At 35.8% G+C, this 20,520-nt stretch overlaps 2 protein-coding genes across 3 annotated transcripts in view; one reads left to right on the top strand and one right to left on the bottom strand.

The window, feature by feature from the left end:
* LOC110105703 (SPX domain-containing membrane protein OsI_17046) overlaps positions 1 to 12,916 on the top strand; it is a 35,632-nt gene extending 22,716 nt beyond the window's left edge. For both annotated transcript variants that reach the window (XM_020835302.2, XM_020835301.2), the window contains exons 5-11: positions 1,653 to 1,757; positions 1,868 to 2,322; positions 4,768 to 5,063; positions 6,118 to 6,290; positions 6,728 to 6,918; positions 11,997 to 12,130; positions 12,587 to 12,916. In XM_020835302.2, the coding sequence (XP_020690961.1) occupies positions 1,653 to 1,757; positions 1,868 to 2,322; positions 4,768 to 5,063; positions 6,118 to 6,290; positions 6,728 to 6,918; positions 11,997 to 12,130; positions 12,587 to 12,825 (1,593 nt within the window). In that variant the 3' untranslated portion in view covers positions 12,826 to 12,916. The remainder of the gene's footprint in view (positions 1 to 1,652; positions 1,758 to 1,867; positions 2,323 to 4,767; positions 5,064 to 6,117; positions 6,291 to 6,727; positions 6,919 to 11,996; positions 12,131 to 12,586) is intronic.
* A 4,387-nt stretch (positions 12,917 to 17,303) lies between these two features.
* LOC110105699 lies at positions 17,304 to 19,713 on the bottom strand. Its single transcript, XM_020835298.2, has 3 exons — positions 18,454 to 19,713; positions 18,111 to 18,398; positions 17,304 to 17,954 (listed from the first exon to the last, which is right to left on the bottom strand). Exons 1-3 carry the CDS (start codon positions 19,711 to 19,713, stop codon positions 17,304 to 17,306), a joined length of 2,199 nt encoding a protein of 732 aa, XP_020690957.2.
* Between the last annotated feature and the right edge of the window lie 807 nt (positions 19,714 to 20,520).

Raw genomic sequence — 20,520 nt, forward strand, 5'->3', positions numbered from 1 at the left:
AAATTCCAAGAGATCAAACCCTAGGAAAATCTACTATTTAATGCATAAAATCAAAAGGAAATCCCTAAACAGTCCCTACATTCAAATTCCCCTCTTAATTTCCCCAAAAAAGCTTCCTATTCGGCTCCCGCAAGGCGTGCGGTGCGCGCGGGCTCCGCCCAAACGAACAAATCGCCTGTTTCGCGATATTCGCCCGTGAACCGGTCCCGCCTGGACCGGCTGGACCGGTCCAGTGGACCGGTCTAACAGATTCCTATAGGAAATCATCTTGGTATTGGATAATTTTTATAAATGAGCATTTTAATAATTTTTATTGCAAGTGTGAGCGTACGGGACTTAAAATTTAAGAATAAGTAAAACCGGAAATAACAATTCCGGTTTCCTAGAAACCAGAAAAAGAAAATCCAGTTTCAAAGGTTTCAAAGAAACGGGAAAAATCAATTTCGGTTTCTACCGTTTTATTTATGTTTTGACACTTTTTCATTTAATTTAACTATTTCTTAAGAAAGCAAGAGCGATTGAGGTATGAGATAACAGAACAACCCAATTGATCAACACATTCAGATTCCACACATAACAACATATAGTAAAGTAAATAGAAAAGAAAGAGAGAGAGAGAGAAAACAAGACAAGATCTTTTTCCTTCAAATTGTTTGACAATCCTCAAATCTTTAAGTTGTTAATGTACTCATCTTAAAGGATAAGAATTGTTCTTTTAAGGAGTGTTTCCCTTCAGATTTATCACATGCAAGCTAAGCTAGTCTTCCTTTGGTTTCTTGTAGCGAGATATTTTGCATTTAAAAGAAAAAACCGGAAGCATATAGGAAAGCAAATAGACAAGAAAAGAAAAAAAAGAAAAGAAGAAAACACAACAATGTCTTTTTCCTTCAAGTTCTTTGATATTCATGAAGCAGAGTCCATCTTAAAGACATTGCATCAAGACTTGAATTTGATCGTGCTCTACAACAAGGTTAAGATGTTCCTGTTTCGGATGCTTCTACGGGTGGCATTTGCCGTTGAGCTTTAAGAAATTTCAGGCTTCTTCTGATAGAGTGGATTCTGCTTTTTTGATCTTTTAGAGAGATTCAATCGCTCTTATTGTCCAAAAGATATTTATTTCGTTCTTGGAGGAATAATGCAACTGTCATCTATTGTGCAATTAATCATGATCTAGATATATCAGATTTATGTATTTACGTTTTAATTTATTCAGAGTTAGCAATTTTTTTAATATTATTTATTATTTTCATGATTAATAGAATGTTATAAGCCTTTGGGGTAATTTGGACTTTTAGTTGTTGGGCTATTTTTATAAATTGCTTTATATTCTTTATAAAAACCTTGTTAAGAGGAGTTAATAAAAAATCGCTGCAGCCCTTGCATTGGCTTCTTTGTTTTATGTTTTGAGGTTTTAGTACTTCTGAGGCTTCAAGGAATCAGCATCCATAATTTGTGATCATTGTTTGCTATGTTTTTTAAATCATTTATTTCAATTTTCTCCAAGAATTCCGCAGTGTACCCTGCATAAGGAAGTTGATAGTATTCCTTTTTATATTTAATTATTTCCCTATTGATGACTTGCTTTTGACATATTTACTATATATTTTTAGTATTATAGTTGTCATTCCTAATACATGTTTTATAACAATCAGGGTATCGGCGCAGTTGTAGGAGCTTTATCTCGCAATCTTACAGATGTTCAAGATCAACAAGGCAGCTATATGTCTATTTATGATGATCCATCAATTGTTTTGAAGGTTTTCTTTATTTTTATGCTATTTAAACCGGGTTTTTTCTTTGGAATAACTCTTTTCGAAATAATATTTGTTGTCCAGTTAAGCTTATTCCAATAATATGTTTTGTATAGGACCCAGTTATAGACTTGATAAATGCATCCGTGGACAAACTGACCCATTCAACAAACTTCCTCCAATTTTTGGGAAAACGTGCTCTTATCATTCCAGATGATATACCAAGTTCTGAAGAAGACCATGTTGATGATGAAAGATATCATTTCATTTCACTTCTACTGAATCTGGCAAACACATTTTTATACATGGTCAATACGTATATTATTGTTCCCACTGCAGATGATTATTCGTTAAGCCTTGGAGCTGCAGCAACAGTTTGCGGAGTAATTATTGGGTCCATGGCTGTTGCGCAAGTATTTTCTTCAGTTTATTTTAGTGCATGGTCCAATAGATCATACTACAAACCTCTTCTTTTTAGCAGCGTCATGCTTCTAATAGGCAACACGTTGTATGCATTGGCTTATGATTTCAACTCTCTGGTGGTTCTTTTATTCGGTCGCCTTTTATGTGGGTAAGTAAAGCTTTTCTAATATGCCATTAAAGTGGGATATTTTGTACGAGTCTCATATCAATATGTGAATTTTTTTGTTGCATGATTGTGCCGACATTTTAATAAATATTGTTATTGATACAGGGCTTTTCTTTATCTCTAGCATCGATATTTTTTGCTCAATTGCTTTATATCTGAAACGTAAATGAATTCTTCGACAAATTTGTGATGGTACATAATTAACTACGAGATGAAAAAATGATGAACAAGTTACATGAGTTTTTTTTTAATGATGTTAAATTATTTCTAATGGAAACTTGGCCTAGATATTGGAGATAAGCTGCATTATTCCTAATTTATTTTTTAAAAGAGTATTATTGGGAGATAAGTAAATAAATTGCTCTTCAAAATCTATTACACTTTTTTTTTATCAATATTTACTTTTTCCCTGCAACTTCAATGGACACAATTAAATGACAATGTAAAGAGTAATGTTTTAATTCAAATATCACAACATGCATTAAGCATAGATGTTGAACATTCGTAGCGGTAGAGAGATGGAGAGTTACTTGTCTCGACATTTGTATGATGTTCCAACACATAGAAATAAGAGCGGAGTTCAAGAATTATAAGGCATTAGAGTTTTTTATGTCAGTTAAAATGATCGCACTAGTGGTTATAGTCGGTTACAAATGATGTCATTCCTTAATGTAAAACATTGATTCAATGTAGTTACTATACAATGTACAATATACTACGCAGTTAAAGTTGGAAGATCCTATGTCATGGAAGCTATTTCTAAGAGAACGTATCTTTATTTGTTTAGTCTTATTCCTTTGAGAATAGGAAATCAAAGACCAAGAAGTCTAGCATAGATTATGTGTTGATTTTGAGATTCATAGTTGGTGTCAATGACATGCATTGATATTATAAATAACAACACGCATTGGTATTATTCATACTGGTAGGTGATGAAGTCAACGGATGATAATATAAGAATAATTTAATTAATTTTTAGTATAAAATTCATATAAATCTTTTTTGGGATTTCAAAAATTATAGAAAAATATCCATAAATTAGCTCATTTTATTTAAAAAAATTTAGTGAAATTGATTTGCAAAACGGACACCTAACCGTTCCAAAATCTTCACTGTGATTAAATCACTACAATATCTATGTTATGGCGAAGACGATAGTGATTTGGACTTATAATGATGCATAGCGTCTTGCTCTGATATCATTTGTATCAGTCCAAACTCTTAACTATCGAGATATTGTCTACTCTGGCCTAAAGGCCTCACAGTTTTATCATATTAGTGTAACTTCTCAGGAGGTTAGTCTTCCTAGGATTTCGCAGGGATGAGCATGCTTAACTGTGGGGTTTCTTAATGAAATTTCAACCATTACACCAAAGGTGTCTTGGTATTTAAGAATTTAGCTTCTTTTATTTAAGGAGCCACATCTACAGTGACATTTGGGTGGCAATTTCACAACAACAATCTAGGGATGCTCCAAAGGCGGCAGTCAAACGATTACCCAATGGTGAAGGTCAAGTGTTGGTCCAACGGTGTTAATCGGTTGATGTTTCGACGACATCAGTAAGGTGGTGGTCTGACGACGATTGGATCGTAGTTTGGCGATGTTGCTCAAGTGGATCTCTAAAATTCTTAGAGCCTTTGAGCTCTTTTAAATCTCAAGCCCAAATCCAAGCCCCCGATCCCTTTCATGTAGAGAGTGGAAGCCTATTTGTATATTTTTAAGAGTAGCAAATAACATAAGTATATAAAAAATTCTGGAGCACTACATTAGACAACCCGTATTGATTTCCATAATCGTTGATTGCTCCTTTAGCATTTAAGTGCCTTAATGATGTTAGAATTAAACGATATTGGGCTAGTTGGATTCTTCTCGTAAAGACACTCGATATGGCTATAAGCTTGCAAGTTTTTTATATCATTTGGTCATCTAATTAATATCTTCAAGTTTTAATTATGCTCAAGTACGTTGGTTGGGCTCAATCGAACTTGGATTGGACCACTTTTGGTGTTGTTAGGTTTGTCTCATTGAGATGCACAGTTTGAGCATAAATTTGCTGAAATCGAAGTTTGGATGATCCTAAATTTAATTTTGAAAGTTTTCATTTCAAACATGCATTAAGATTCGTGCTCAGTCAAGATGATTTTTGATGCTATATCAATAGAAAAACTATATTGATTATGAGCATGATTTAGGAAGAAAGTTGTTCTAGGATTCTCTTATGTTACAAAGCTTTAAATTTGTGATTCCTTAATCCTATATTGTCCTGTGAACACTATTTTAATTGATGATATAGTATTGCTGATTTGGCAGTGATACAAAATTTTACTTTTGATTGGGTGTAAACTTATCTTTTTATTTATGGTTCTTCAATTTAAATTATTTATATATCTCTTTTCATATAATGTTTTTATCAATTATATGTATAGGTTGGGCTCTGCTAGGGCAGTTAATCGTCGATACATCAGTGATTGTGTACCTTTTAAGACTCGCATGAAGGCTTCTGCCGGTTTTGTTAGTGCAAGTGCTCTTGGAATGGCTTGTGGCCCTGCACTTGCTGGTTTGCTCCAAATGAAATTTAAACTTTATGCTATCACAATCAATCAAAATACATTACCAGGATGGGTTATGGCATTCGCTTGGCTTGTGTATATGCTATGGTTATGGTTTTCATTTAAAGAACCATCCCAAGTTGTCGAGGGAAACCATCAAAATCTTAATGCTGGTAAGCGGTATCTTACTAGGTCATCTTCTGTGTTTTTGACAACTTCACTGATTTTCTTCATTTCATAATTATACCTTCGAAATGATTGTTTTACTGTGTGTTTCAAAATGTAAAGGTTCCCATGGGTTTATCGGGTTGATCCAAATTCAATAAAATTTCATAGAATTATAAAAGGCAACAATATTATCAATATTCAAACAGAGGTCTTAAGGATATATGGTGCCTGAACAAAAAGTAGGTTCTGTGATATTGATGCTAAACTCAAAGTTTTGCTCTCATATCAAATCAAATCTATTGATACTTTTGTTAGACATAGTTACTTCTCTGTTAGTCATATGCAACTTAAATTGCACTTGCATTATGCATGGAAAGAAATAAGAAAGTCTATACTATACTTGAGAACTAAAAAAAAAAAGTTACTCACACTTCATGTTATCATGTATAGGGACTAGCCACTTTTCAATGGTGGAAATTCTCTTTTTGATGAACTGTGCTATCATTCAGTGGTGTTTTAGTTAAAGCTTCTTGGGTTAAAAAAAAAGTTAAAGTCAAAAGGTTCTGTTAACTTTGTTTATAACTTCATAGACAACTGTTATTCACATTTGTGCTTATATGAACGAAGTTATTTACATTCTTGCTGTCTACATAGCTTCATTGTGGAGATGGGCTAATTATTTTTGAGTTTTTAGTTTCAAATAGTAAGTGTTTCAAACGTCGCTCAAACCTCTCTTAGAGTAAATGTGCTTTCTTAATTTACCAAGATCGTTTTTATGATCTTCTCAAGTGCATCAAATCTTTAACCTAAATGAAAGCATTATTTGTTAGTTATTAGACTTTGTATAATATAAAGTCTTCCAAGATTTTAAGTAAATTCTTGATTTTATAAAATTTAATTCAAAGAAAAGAGAAGTAAATGAAGTTTTTGTATTTTGAGGAAACATTAATGAAATTAAATTTTACTCTATATCAAAGAAATATTTCTTCTTTAAAACTTCTTTTAAATAATTTGATAAATTGTAATAACTTAACAAAATAATTTTATCTTAAAAATCAGGGGGCAACGAAAGTGCTGAATTAGAAAGTGGACTTCGCCAATCATTATTGTCCAGTTCGAAAGAAAATCAAGATGAAGACGAAGAAAAAGAATGCGACGATAGTGAAGAGGCTTTGAAAGTACCAGCAAATTCCATTGGTTCAGCTTATAGATTATTAACACCATCTGTAAAGGTTTGCTTTTAACTCTTATACCAACAAACCATTAGACATGAATGTTCAAGTCTTATCGTTATATTGGATATGTAATTTTGTTGTTGTAGTATGATATGCAAGTTAGTGCTACTAAAATTACGATTGCTATTATTATTATAGTTATTATTACCGCCATTTTATCATTGTTCTTTGCATTTTTGTTGATATTCTTTTTACTATTACTATTATTAGTAAACCTTTACAGTTGTTTTTCTACTTAGTTGTAGGAAGCCAATAATTGTTATGCCTTCCACATTTTCGTATGGTTCATTCGTTGTGAATTTTTTAATTATCTGTATGCAGAGCTTTCTTGAAGAATACTTTGGTTGTTAATTCGATAAGTTTAAAAGAGATTAATGATGTTCTTTTGATCATTTTGATGACATTTCTGATTTTGATATATTTTGATTTTGTAGGTTCAATTATTGATTTATTTTATGCTAAAGTATGCAATGGAGATTTTGTTATCGGAATCAAGTCTCGTAACCACATTATATTTTGGCTGGACTACGAGTGCAGTGGCCATTTTCTTAGCAATTCTTGGCCTAACAGTCCTTCCTGTAAATGCTGTGGTTGGAAGTTATATAACCAACTTGTTCGAAGACAGGTAACATATCAAATAGTTTTTAGTAAATGGTTTATTTTTAATGTGATAACGTATGTTAATTATAGTCCATCTCTAGCAATTTCTTTAATGACGTAAACAGCATGCTAACATTTATTACCCTAGCTCCTAAATATTTGTTATGTTGCGGAAACATCTAATTTGGTTTTCTTATAATACTACAAAAAGCTTTAGTTAGAGGTTCTGCGACCACTTTTTCTTCCTTTGCATTTATTCCGAGCTCCGGATCCCAGCAGACACCACTCACGCCAGACAAAACCTGAACTTCAGCTCCTACTTTGACTCCTGCAAGTCGAAGCCTCCTGATCTCGTTTCCTCGTGTAACCTTAGACATATAATCCTCTACCCGTCGACACAGTTGAACACCTCCTCTCTCTCATTCACGACGCTTGTCCGACGCTAGCCTCCACTTACAGCTGCATAATCTGACGTTTCCCTACAGTCAACCATCTGACCCTCAACTTCCCTCTGATCCAGGCAAATCTCACACACCAACAATGCTCCCCTCACAGTTGCAGTCGGCCCCTTTCTCATAACCCTCCAACCGAGAGCTGCAAATCAGCCGCAGCTCCTCTGTCTTTCCTCCTCCTAGCCAAATAACCCCTCATTTATTTAACTTACTTCACTATCCTAACATTATTTTCTACAGGTAATAATAAAAGATTTACCCGATTGTATATTAGAGTAGAAATACTTGCAAGCAATAGTAGATGATCTATCACATGCGCAACAGTGATGAATACAGCTCACCCAGCAATCAACATCTGTTTGCGAATAAACAAGTTTACCTATCTGTAAGCGGTAATGATAGATATGCTGCAAGACTACAACAAATACAATCTCCTACGAGCCTCTATAGGAGACCCATCACGTGCACTATATGCCATATGTAGGTAGATATAAAAGGACTTCAGCAAATGCAAAAACCTACTAACCAACATGTATGAAGAATTAGTGATGAATGTAGCTCGTCGATAGCCAACTGTGACACGCAGATGAACGTATAAATTCACTTGCAAATAATAACGCTGATAATTATTCTATGAGTACACTCAAAGAGACTGAAGAATATAATGACATGTTCATATGCATAGCAAGTCATGCAACATATGGTGCAATCTCCCTACAGTCAACATCAGCCTGCATGTGAACATGTCAACTCATCGCAAATATATATAGTGTAGCAAACGATAAATGCAAACACCCGTCTGCAATGACAGGAGATAAATCAACAACAAGCAATGGATGTTACAACGCCCTCATAGCTGACAACCACTCAACTGCTTGCAAATGTGTCGATCCATTGCAAGCTGGTAAGGGAAATATGCATAAAATGCAAGTACCCATGGGCCCTAGAAGACCCGTTGTATGCACTATGTGTTGCATACAAGTAAATACAAAATAATTGTAGCAGATATCAGCATCTACAAGTAATAGCAGGAGATTCGTTAGTGCACAGCAATCTACCTACAGAAAGCAGTAAGCAGTGCACGATAATCTACTTGTATGAAAAGGGCAAATGACCATAGTGACGCCACGCCACCGAATTCACAACATCCATGCAAGCAGACATAAAGCATTTATAAGTTCTAAAATGAGACCCAATGCACCATGACGTCACGCCACCGAATCCGCAACACACATACAAGCGGACATAAGGCGTTTATAAATTCTCAAACATGACCAAGCGTACCATGACGCCACGCCACCAGATCCACAACATCCACGCAAGCGGACATAAGGTGTCTACAAGCTCTCAAATAGAGCGTCACACGTGTTCAAATGACAATTGCCCTCGCAATTGTTATGCACCAAATATTTTAAAAAATGCCCCCATGCATATATTAAAACATGTATACACCCAAATGCCGAAGTGCACACGTCAATAAAGCACGTCAATACACGAATGAAAACCTATGATGCACGTACACGGACAAGGCGACACAGACACGACACGTACATGGGACATGTCAATTATTGAAAATATAGGACACATACCCGGGTTGGATACGGTATTATAGTTTTTATATTTTAAAAATATTGTAAAAAAATTAAATATGTATAATTTTAAAAATAATTTAGAAATAATAAGTCATTTAACTAGAATTTTTACTTAAAATGATTAATATTAGGATATCGAGAGTCGGACGTCTATGCAGTTTATCAGTCATCAAGGGAGGAGATGACAATGTTGTCAAGAGTCGGGAATTGATGTTATGCAATAAATATTGGACATCAATATTAAGAGGGTGTTTATCGTCGATGTTGAGAGGGTGATTGATTTGGTATTGTGGATAAGAAATAAGAAATTTAATTTTTATATTTTAAATATGTAAAAAATTTTAAATACACGAAATTATATTTTATAAAATTCATAAAATATTTAAGAGAAGCTTGTCGGATACGCGTGTCTAATTTGTATTTAATATTTTTTTTTAATTGGACACGTTTTCGATGTGTCCGACACGTGTCGGAGTGTTAGACGCGTGTCATGTCGGATACGATGTTGGACACTGCATGCCTCTTTGAGGAGAAGTGTCAGTGCATTATAGATGAAAACATAAATGTGCGTGTAGGTACTCAAATATAACACAAAAAAACTGTATATGCAATCATACACCTGTATGGGCTCTAGCGATCATGTTATGAGTACACAAGTGACGTCTGAGAATGCTACACGGGTCAAAATGATAAATTTGAGTTCTAATATGATCCTCCTATGTGAGTGGATAGGAGTCGACATGACTCGAACTATCAAACAAATATACGGCCACGACGTCGACTGAGATATTATTTATAATATGTTTATATTAGGTCTTCAAAGCCTATAACTAGAGAAATTCATTAATAAAAGCACGTAGCCAACTTGAACCCTATTCTTTTTTGGCAACTAACGGAGTCGATAGAGTTCGATCAATAAAATACAATTGCCCATGAATACCCTGATGATGATCGTGTTGAACGTAGATCTCAGCTGGAGGGGTTAATTTCAAATATATGAAATGCCACCCAAATACTCATGAAAGCTCAAAATTCTAAAAAACTTCCTAAATTCAAATATTTAAAAAATGAAATTAATCATCAAAATACTTAAAGCAAAACCTATCCACTCTCCGCAATTATTTGCTAAGCTGGACAAATCTAAAAATCAATTCAACTCACAAAAAGCTAATGTCCGAGATATTAATAGGATTCATTCTCAAACGGTCTCTTTCCAGCAATGAAGTGACACATGTTCTCTAGCCGGTGATTTTTTCACCAAATAATGACGCATATAAATGTTTATGACTGGGGTCCTTTGAACTAGGTGGTTTGCCGCCAAATGGCACTACTAAATTACAATCATGGTCATAGCCCGTATGCTCCCCAATAACACTAAGTTTTTGATATATGAATCAATATGATATAATAGATAGGACACAAAACCCTCTATTAGTTAAGGTAGATTCAATTTGTCCCCTTAGACAAACATCCACTCCTGGTCTACATGATACCCTTGAATGACGTAACATATGGCTGGCGACAACGATCCTTTTGTCAAGTTGGGTTGACTATCTCCTCTTACTAAGTAGACCAAGGACCATAATGACCATGGACGATGCAACTATGAGATCTTGATTGGGTCTATCATCACTTCCCCACCATCCGCTCTAAGTGCAAGATGGTGAAAATTTTAATTTTAAATGTTAAAATTTCAAATACCCAAACTCATGTTGCTACTATACACCAGATACCATGTATCTCTACTATACACCAGATACCATGTATCTCTATGTATATGATTGACTACTAGCCTTAATCAAAAGTTCTCTCCCGCTATCGGGATGGATAATTAACTATAATGGCTTGTGCCTATAGGAAACCATAACTCATATCATAAAGTCCTCGCAAAATGAGAGTGAAATATCTGAGTAGTGTCTTATCTACAACCCAATATGTCTTCTAAAGATTTACCTCAAAATTTAACACGTTAAAACTCCCCCGAAAGTGGGGAGGCCTGGGCATGAATTTCGGAGCCCACAAATCATTATAACTCTCCTCTTTCCAGAGTTCTTTTGTAGCATTTGCAAATAAGGTTGTAGTATCGCATGGAGAAAATAGCAAGATTCTCAATAAGCTGACAAATATCTAACCTAGGCATGTCTCTAGATAAATCAGAAGACCTAACTTCTAAAACTAGAGGAACAAGGAGAACTACCAATCAATGAACCATCAACTCAACAATGAGTGAAGGCACTAACTTGAGAGATGATTCTGGAAAAATCTCTAGATCATGAGAACACCGCAAGGGGATCTAAGCATAATAGCAACACTGAGTATATTGGAAGACCCTATTCAATCCTCAATATTTACAACACACTTATTTTGTGTGTCCACAATCGTTGAATGAGCTTATCTCAACAGATGGAATGTTAGAGGATTTTCTTTTTTTTTTTCTTTTTTTTTTCTTTTTTTTTTTGAGTGATCCTTGAAGCAATCTACAAAATCATGAAAAAAAAATGGCAAGATTTATAATATGACAACAAACCTTTGAATTTCACTTTTTGTTAATAGCCACATGAAGAGTGCCGATTCATCTCTCTCAAGCCAAAAGGCAAAAATGTTCATTTCAATAAGAATGCATGACATAGATGGTTGAGAGTCAATCGATTGCAGCATTCATGAACTACTGTACTTTCTTTAAAAAAACTGGACTACATATTTCAATAACTAATTTCCCCCTTCTTTCGTCCCCATATTATAAATTTGTAATATAATTGCTCATTACACAATGCTTGTAGCTTGATTGCCACCTCTTCTTCCTGATTAGTTTTTCTGAAACATTAAAAATGAAGCATATCTTAAGCTTTGTTTGGGATGGCTTTCTTCATGCTTCTTAAAGCAACTTTTTAGTATAAAAATTATTTCTAGAAAGTTGCTTTAAGAAGCAGTAAAAAAACCGTCCCAAACGAAGCCTTAATCATCTTCTCAACTTATCTCTTCAATTTTTTCTTACCTCAGAACAAATCCAAATTATAACATCTTCATTCTAATGTTGTTGCGGTATTCTATTTTGGCAGGCAAATTTTGTTTGGATCTGAAATTATGGTCTTAGTGGGTGTTATTTTAAGTTTTCGTGTCACTGCTTCATACTCTGCTGTACAGTATGTTTCATCGGCTCTCATCACATTCGTGGCTGCCGAAGTTCTTGAAGGTAAGCTTGAATATTTGTCGATATTATAGTATACTTAAAGAAAAAATTGTGGCATATAAGATTATTTTTATGGAAAATTATTAGGGAGGTATGTCCGGATTCCAATAAAATGTTGATACGTGGAGTAGACATATTGGATTTACTTTTTACTTTATATATTTAATGTGTCCGCGGAACTTTAAGCCAAATGCAGCCAAAGCGCAGCCAAAGCACAGTAAAAAAACGCAACTTAAATGCAACTAAAGCGCAGGTAAGCACAGTCAAAGTGCAGTAAGAAAGTGCAACTAAAGTGCAGATAAAGCGCATAAAAAAAGCGCAACCAAAGTGCACTTCACGTGACAAATTTTAAGTGGATGCCAGACGTATCTCTACGTCCACGTCCAGTCACCTAATAATTTTCCTATTTTTATAGCCTCATGATCAACTTGATTAAATCTTTGAATAAAAATGTTGCAGGCGTCAACCTATCTCTTCTATCCAGAATAATGTCATCAAGGCTTGCTCGTGGGACCTTTAATGGCGGATTACTCTCAACTGAAGCAGGAACTTTGGCCAGGGTTGTTGCTGATGCCACTATCACATTAGCTGGCTATTTAAGGGAAGACTTGCTTCTTAATATTACTCTCTTTCCCTCTCTGTTGATCTGTATAGCTTCTATTACTGCTACATGTCTTACATATAACACTCTTTATTAATTTTTTTTTTCTTACTTTCTTATTTTCTTTGTGCAGTGCTCTAAAACATTTATCAATGTATGTAATTCTTCTTTTTTTTTATTTTTTAGAAGTGCGAGGGCTTGAAATTATATATGAAATTTCTAATAGAAATTCTTGTAGGTCTTTATTATTGCATTTCGTACTATTACTGATAAAGATTTATATTTTCTAAAGAAATGCAATTTTTAATATAAAAATTAATAAAATAAAGAATTTTTTATTTAAATATTTTTGAGGAAATAATTTTATATGGTTTCTGTCCATAAGAGGCATAGCAAAGCTTATTTAGACTCTGGTATGTTGGTTAATGGGACTCCTTTGTAGGGTTTGGTTCAATTTCAAATCCACTCAACCCGAATTTGATTCGTTTTAAAAAAGTGCCAAAAATATCAATCTAAATCTAATTCGCTCGAAACATGAATAATCTAAATTCAACATGTTAACCTAATTTGGTTAAAAAAAATATTAAGATTATATCTGAATGAATAAAAAATAAAAAATATATATTAAACGAGTCTTTTTTTTATAAAAAATGGGTTCCTGTGTTGAGCTTAATTCAGACTATTTAATAAACAACAATAACAACAACATCAAGCTTTCGTCTCACTACGTGGGGTCGGCTACATGATTCCTTTTTCTCTATTGTGTCTTGTTAAAAGTTAAATTCTCATTTAAATCTAATAAAGAAAGATCATTTCTAATATTTTCTAACCAATTTTTTTAGATATATTAATGTCTAAACCTAATTAAAAAACATGTAAAAAAAATGGAGTCAAATCTAATTCATTTATTAAACGGGTACCTGAATCTGAATTTCTCTTGTTGGATCAGGTTGATCAAGTTAATTATTGACACCTCTACTCCAAATTTAATTTAAAAAAAAAATGGAAATAGATAAGGTTGATCTTCCTGATACCGGATCTTACTGAAGAAATGTCAGGAATTCAAACAATTTTATATTTTTATAGATAGAAAAATAAAAGTAAAAAGTTTTTTAAGTATTTAATAAAAAATTGCTCATGATAATTTTTTATTCATCAAATATATTATGAGATAAGTGTAAGAAAATATATTATTTTTTAAAATAAATTTAGTAATTAAAAAACTATAAAAAAATAATAAAAGAATCATTTAGTATAAGATAATGAGATATAATTTTTAAATATTTTTAATAATTTTGTACATAAAATCTTGAATCATAATATATTTAAATTATACTTTATATTAATATTTTTAACCGAGTCAACTCGTGAGCTAACGAGTCGAGTAGGGACAAGCTCAAGTTTGACTCGCTAGCCCATCGAGCTCAGCTCATAAGTAATTTTTCGAGCCAAGCTCCAGCCAGCTCACGAGTCTGCTTGACTCTTGCATCCCTTTACTGTTCTCTCTCTCTCCACTCAGTAACCTATCCAGTTAGGACAGGTGTTGTTTGATTCTTCCTATTTGGTCGCTGCAGGTAAGAAGATAGCTATTGATCGAAACCGTTATCCAATGATAAGATGACAATTCCTTAAAAAAAATGCTGCAAATGGAACTGTGGCAAAGCTTCGGTAGGGCATATCTAAGCCATTCTTCCGACAATCTCTTATAACTATCTCAGCTGCATTTTTTTAAAGGGAGTTTTAGCCTGCTTTACAGTAGTTACGTTGTTCTTCTTGGTACTGAAATGTATAGAATTAATTAGTACTAAAAAGAGTAATGATGCAACTCATTTGATCTGTTAGTAAGAGTTTTGATTATCAATTGTCTTAGGTTTAAGTTTTACATATATGATATGAAACCTGTTAAATTTTCGTAAGAAACTCTGCAGTTAAGCGTGCTCATCCCAGAACAATTCTGGGATAGGTGACCTACTGGAAAGTTACATCAATAGGACAAAACTGTGAGGCTTTAGGCTAAAGCGGACAATATCTCGATAGTTAAGAGTTTGGGCTATGACATATGATATGTGTGAATTTGTTTTAATTAACCTAAATGTCTTCCAAAAGAAAAAGAGTAGAGAAATATATGTTGCATTAGTAGGTGCTGGAAGAGAATTTTTTTAATTAAAACGGGTTATCGAGACGAGTTCTAGTTCACCTTTTTGACATGTTTATTAAACTAGCATATTCATGTTGATTGGATTCTAATCAGGACAGTTTCTAGTTGGACCTGAGCCCGACATATTGACCCGTTTTGACATCCCTTAAAGATGCAATAAATTTAAACTAAATTAACTTACTAGCTCTTGCATTACCAGTTGCATTTGACTTCTTAACAAACCAAGCTCTATTATGCTCAAAAACTCTTAATGTAGACTTCGTTTGAGACGACTTTTTAGAAGTAATAAAAAAATCGTCCCAAATCAAGCCTAATTTATCTCTAAGAAACTCCATCAACAACCCTCTATTCTCATAAAAAAAAAAATTAAAAACCCTCTATTCTCATAGTTAAACTTATCTTAAGTTGCTCTGCAGCTTTCATAACTCATATTTCTTAAGCCATTATCAATCATCTTTCAAAAAAACTTCTCTCTCTCTCTCTCTCTCTCTCTCTCTCTCTCTCTCTCTCTCTCTCTCTCTCTCTCTCTCCTTTCAAAACTATTTTATAGATTTTATTTTTGAGAATAAAATTTTCATTTTGTTGATGTGATAAAATTTTTAATATGCTCAGACGGGTCCCACAGATAAAGGGACTAAGCTATCACCAAAATGATAGCAACTTCAAGATAAGTACGTACTAATGGACCGTTTCTTTGTCTTATTTGATGGAGCACTTCATCTGAAATTTATCACCAAATATTTCTAAAATTAGAAAAGCCCTTTTTTTTTTGGGGAAATTTTGGGCATTTGCCCGTATATTAAAAACTAACCATTACAAAAAGAACCAAACCCCAATACAAGGGGACAAAAAGAATGCACCTAAAAAATACAACGGTATAGAAGAGGAGGACAAAAAAACCGGACTCAGGTATACAGAACTAACGAAATAAGCAAAGAGCTTAACAAAATCAAGTTCCACGAAATCCACCCTCCACTGGTTGCCCACCAGAAGACTGCGATTCCAAGAACACCCAAAAACCGACCACATCTTCCATAAAAAACAGAGAAGCTCGACTGCTAATAATAAGAGTGCCAAAATGTAACCCCCCATCCAATTTTCTCCACAGCTCCCAGCGAGTCATCCAAAGGGAGAGACCAATACCCTGAGAAAAGTTAGTTCTACTCATCATCGTCCGGTTGTGGAGTACCAAAAGCTCCACCAAAAATTCCATCAGACAGATATTCCAAAAAGGCCACAGCAGATCAGAGTTCCAAAAAGCAGAAGGGAAATGACTGCTTAATCCGATCAATCTGTTTCCAGCTTTCAGTTCTAGCACCAATGGCATGACAAATTTTCTTGAGCAAAGCATCTATAGAATTTCCAGGGTGCCCAAATCTCCTCTCGTTACGTTCTCTCCACAGATGATAGAGAGAACAGCAAATAACAAAGTAGCAAAAAATTTTTTCAAAACGTTTCATGTTTTGCAAATTATCCAAAAATTCAAACACCTGATATAACGTGGGGTGAAGCAAAAAAGAGCAAAGGGCAGGAATGAGAGCAGAGAGAAGCGCAAAAGTGAAGTCACATTGAAAAAAACAGTGTGACACCGATTCATCCTCATTCTTGCAAAAAGAGCATAAGGAAGGAATGAAAATGTTCCTTTTAGCAAACACATCCGCCATTTTAAGCCCATCAACCAGAGCAAGCCAAGTATAGGAAGAAAACCTCAAAGCGTAATGTTTGTGCCAAATGAATTTGAACCAGGGAACTTCATTATACTCAAGAAAAAACTGCTTGTGGAAGGTTTTAAAGGTCGGGTTAACAGAGCCAATCCAGGATACTTGGGGGAGCAAGGGATCCAAAATAGGTGTAGAAGAAATTCTACACACAACCCCTTGGCTCAAAAGAGAAGGGAGAGACCAGGAGCCTCCCGAGATGAAATCACAAACCCGACCATCTAACATATCCAGATGAGCAAACTCTCTCACAGCACTGCCATGACACCAGGGATCCCAAAGCATAGAGAGAACACAATTTTCCCCGGTAACATTAAAAGTCAGCTTATCTTTAATCTTATAAGCGGTAAGGGAGATGACCTTCCAATATTTAGAAGCCTTGGATCCAAAAGGCTTCCAAGGGGAAAGGTATTTGTGCCTAAACCAACCAGCAGCCATAGAGTTAGTGTTATAAAACCTCCAGAGAAAGGAACAGCCAAAAGCAAAGGTGAGAGAGGCAATAGAAGGAAGCCCGAGCCCTCCCAGCTCCTTAGGAAGGCAGGTTTTATGCCAAGCCACAAGATGGAGTTTCTTGCCTTGATGAGACCCATGAAATAAGAACGTGGCACAAACTTTCTCAATGCATTTGCAAATCCCTTTCGGTATTACAGCTCCTCTAATCCAATATGCAATCGTGTTCATAATAGTAAACTTTAAGAACTAAATTCTACCTGCAAAAGACAAGAATTTTACTTTCCAACCATCAAGTAGAGTAGAAATCCTACTCAGTAGTGGTTGGAAGTGAGCGGCTTTAAGCTTTTTGGGAGAAATGGGGAGTCCCAAGTAAGTAAGGGGATTGGCAGTGGGGGAGAAGCCAAGCAGCTGGGTGATCTCATTAGCTAAAGGAGTATGGCTAGAAAACAAAATAGAGCATTTAGAATAATTAACAGCTAGCCCAGACTCCATATCAAAAGAAGATAAAACATTATTAAGGATGGTAGCATTATCAAGGGAAGCCTCTCCAAACACAAGTATGTCATCAGCATAGAGGAGGTGGTTAACCAGAAAACCATTCAAGGAAATCCCGATGAAATTGCTAGCATTTAGCGCACAAGAGAAAGCATCCATGACAACCGAAAAAAGCATGGGGGATAAAGGACAGCCTTGTCGAAGGCCAGATGAAGAAGGAAAAAACCCCTCTAGACCCCCATTTATGACTACAGAGAAGTAAACATCCTCAATACAGCCTTTTATCCAATCCACAAATAACGGAGAAAAACCTTTCTTAGCAAGCCTGTACAGAAGGAACTCCCGGGAAACAGTATCAAAAGCTTTCTGTATATCTAGTTTAGCACAGAAATACTTCTTCCCCTAGTGTTATTGAAACCACTCAAAAGTTCAGAGGCAAGCACGATATTATCAGAAGAAATTCTCTTGTTAATAAAGCCAGATTGGCTAGCATGAATGATATGGGGCATAACATCCTTCAGTCTATTCGAAAGAGTCTTGGCAATAATTTTGTAAAACACATTGCTTCGTAGGCCTGTAATCAAGGATATTATTAGCATGAGACCCTTTAGGTATTAAAGCAGTTGCAGTGGCCTTAGCAGACCTCAGAAGGAATCCAGTAGAGAAGAAGTGTTTAATGGCCTTGCAAACTTGATTGCCAATAAGGTTCCAAGAATCCGTATAAAATTCAAAAGTAAACCAATCCGGTCCCGGAGCCTTTGAGTTAGAAGTCGAAAAAACCACATTTTGAATTTCCAAGTCAGTGACAGAGGCAGTAAGAGAAGCCACCAAGTGAGGAGGAATAGTCTGACCAATGGGAATAGAGGAGTTGCCCAGAAAATGAGCATTAGGATTATTATACAATTGCTGAAAGTAACCCACAGCCGCAGTGGCAATCCACAGCCGCAGCTGCAATACTCCCAGGATCAGAAAAATGCCCATCCATAGTAGACAACTCATTAATACGGCAAAAAGATTTTCTAGCTTTGATCCTAGCAAACAAGAAGCCCAAATCATCTTCCCCTCTAGTAAGCCAATCCGCTTTAGCCCGTTGAATCAACCAAGAACTCCAACTCTTATGAAGGCAAGAAAGAGAGGAGTTAATGTTATGAATAGTATCATTGAGGTTTTGGTCCAGAGGGGAATGTTGGAGAAGTGCCATATAGTGAGCTTGAGCAGAAGAAAGCTCCTTAATTTTACTCGAAATGTAAGAAGAGTTAGACCACTTCTTGGATTTAATAAAGTTTTTAAGATTATGAAGCTTAGAGTAAAAAGCCGAGATAGGACTTCCAGAGTTCTGAGCAGCAAAAACTGAGACCAGACCATCCCAAAAACCATCCAAATTAAGCAAATAATGCTTAAATTGAAACCTGGCATTAACTTTAGAACAGATCCCAGGCAAGATCACCAACGGGGAGTGATCCGGGCAAGAAGGGGGTTCAACCTTGCAGAAAGATGAAGGAAAGTGATCCAACCATTCAGCATTGACAAGAGCTCGGTCCAACTTAATGTGGATAGGGTCATCAACCCTTTGATTATACCAGGTGAAGAAGAGGCCAGTTGAGGGAAGTTCAAGCACACCCGTGTTAAAAATCCACGAATTCATCTCTAAAAGACGCCCATTGTTCAGTGGATTGCCCCCAGACTTTTCCTCAGCCAACCTACAGCAATTGAAATCTCCCAGGATGATCCAGGGGGAAGCAACACTGGGGGAAATACCAATAAGCTGCTGCCAAAGGGAAGCTCTCTCAGAGGGGGAGTTAGCAGCATAAACGACGGAGAGCATAAAAGGTGGCATATTAGGGGAATTCACGTGATTGACCACCCCATGAATTAATTGGGAAGAAGAGTGCAAGGGGAGGAAAGAGATAGTCCTGGAATTCCACTTAACCCAAATCCTCCCAGGGTTAGAGCACCCAAAATTATTGCAAGAGTCTTCATCAGCAAAAATCTTGTGCGAGTTAATAAACCAATAGTCCGAAACGGAGCCCAAAGGCACCTTAGCTTCTAAAATGCAGAGCAGGTCAAGGTGATGAACAGAAACCAGTTTCTTACAAGCCAGAACTCTATCAAGGGAGTTAAATCCCCTAACGTTCCAGCAGCCCATGGGACAGTGGGTCATTTCCGATTAGAGTTAGAAGACCTAGTCTTCTTAGCACTCTTCCCTTTGGTGACAATTGGCTGGGTGGGCTGTTTTTGTCATGACCCGACCCGATCCGGGACGGATCCCGCTCGCACCGGGTCGCGACACGGAAACGAACAAACTGACTGACCAGAATCTGGCTTTGGAATTTGGTTCGGAACTGAATCTTCCAAATAATTTACTCAAATAGACACAGAGCTACTATAAATCATCAAACACAGCGGAACAAAACATCTATCTTTTTCTTTTTCCTCAAAACAATCATCTACAAATACAGTACATGGCTTTTAGACAGAAAGGAAAGACAGAACAGAAAAGCCATGACTGTACAAAAATCAAAAGTACCTATCACAGATCAGACTCTAAAATTTATTCCTGAACTTCCTTCCCTTTCCCAGAACCTGGAGCAGATTCTGATATTACAGTTTTTTAGGAATATTGGTAGTGTTGTTCTGTAATGTAGTGCCTTGTTTCTCAGAAAGGAGAGAAGTGGACAGGGGAGGATCGTTATCAGGTGGTTCAGGTGGTTCCTCCTCTGCAGGTTGCAGGATAGCAAACCTGTTGGGAGAAGAGATAGGGGGATTTGCAATCACAGCAGCCAAGCCGGGGGAAGTAGGAAAATGTGGGGAGCTGACCTTAGCCGAGGCAATGTCAGTAACAAAGGGGAAATTGTCAGAGAAGGAAACTTCCTCAGTGGGGGAGTTCAAATTTGGAATAGGTTGCAAGTTCTGAGTCCCTGAAACCGCCATTTGGTTAAGGGGAAGTTGTTGATCAGAAGAATGAACC

Source organism: Dendrobium catenatum, unplaced genomic scaffold (genome assembly GCF_001605985.2).
Source record: "Dendrobium catenatum unplaced genomic scaffold, ASM160598v2 fragScaff_scaffold_1056, whole genome shotgun sequence".
NCBI classification, from domain to species: domain Eukaryota; kingdom Viridiplantae; phylum Streptophyta; class Magnoliopsida; order Asparagales; family Orchidaceae; genus Dendrobium; species Dendrobium catenatum.

Coding starts and splice junctions, on each gene's coding strand:
- LOC110105699 (XM_020835298.2), bottom strand. CDS start 19,713: ATGACCCACTGTCCCATGGGCTGCTGGAACGTTAGGGGATTTAACTCC. Junction 18,399..18,453: donor GTGGGTTACTTTCAGCAATT/GTATAATAATCC, acceptor CCCATTGGTCAG/ACTATTCCTCCTCACTTGGT. Junction 17,955..18,110: donor ACAGGCCTACGAAGCAATGT/GTTTTACAAAAT, acceptor CAATAACACTAG/GGGAAGAAGTATTTCTGTGC.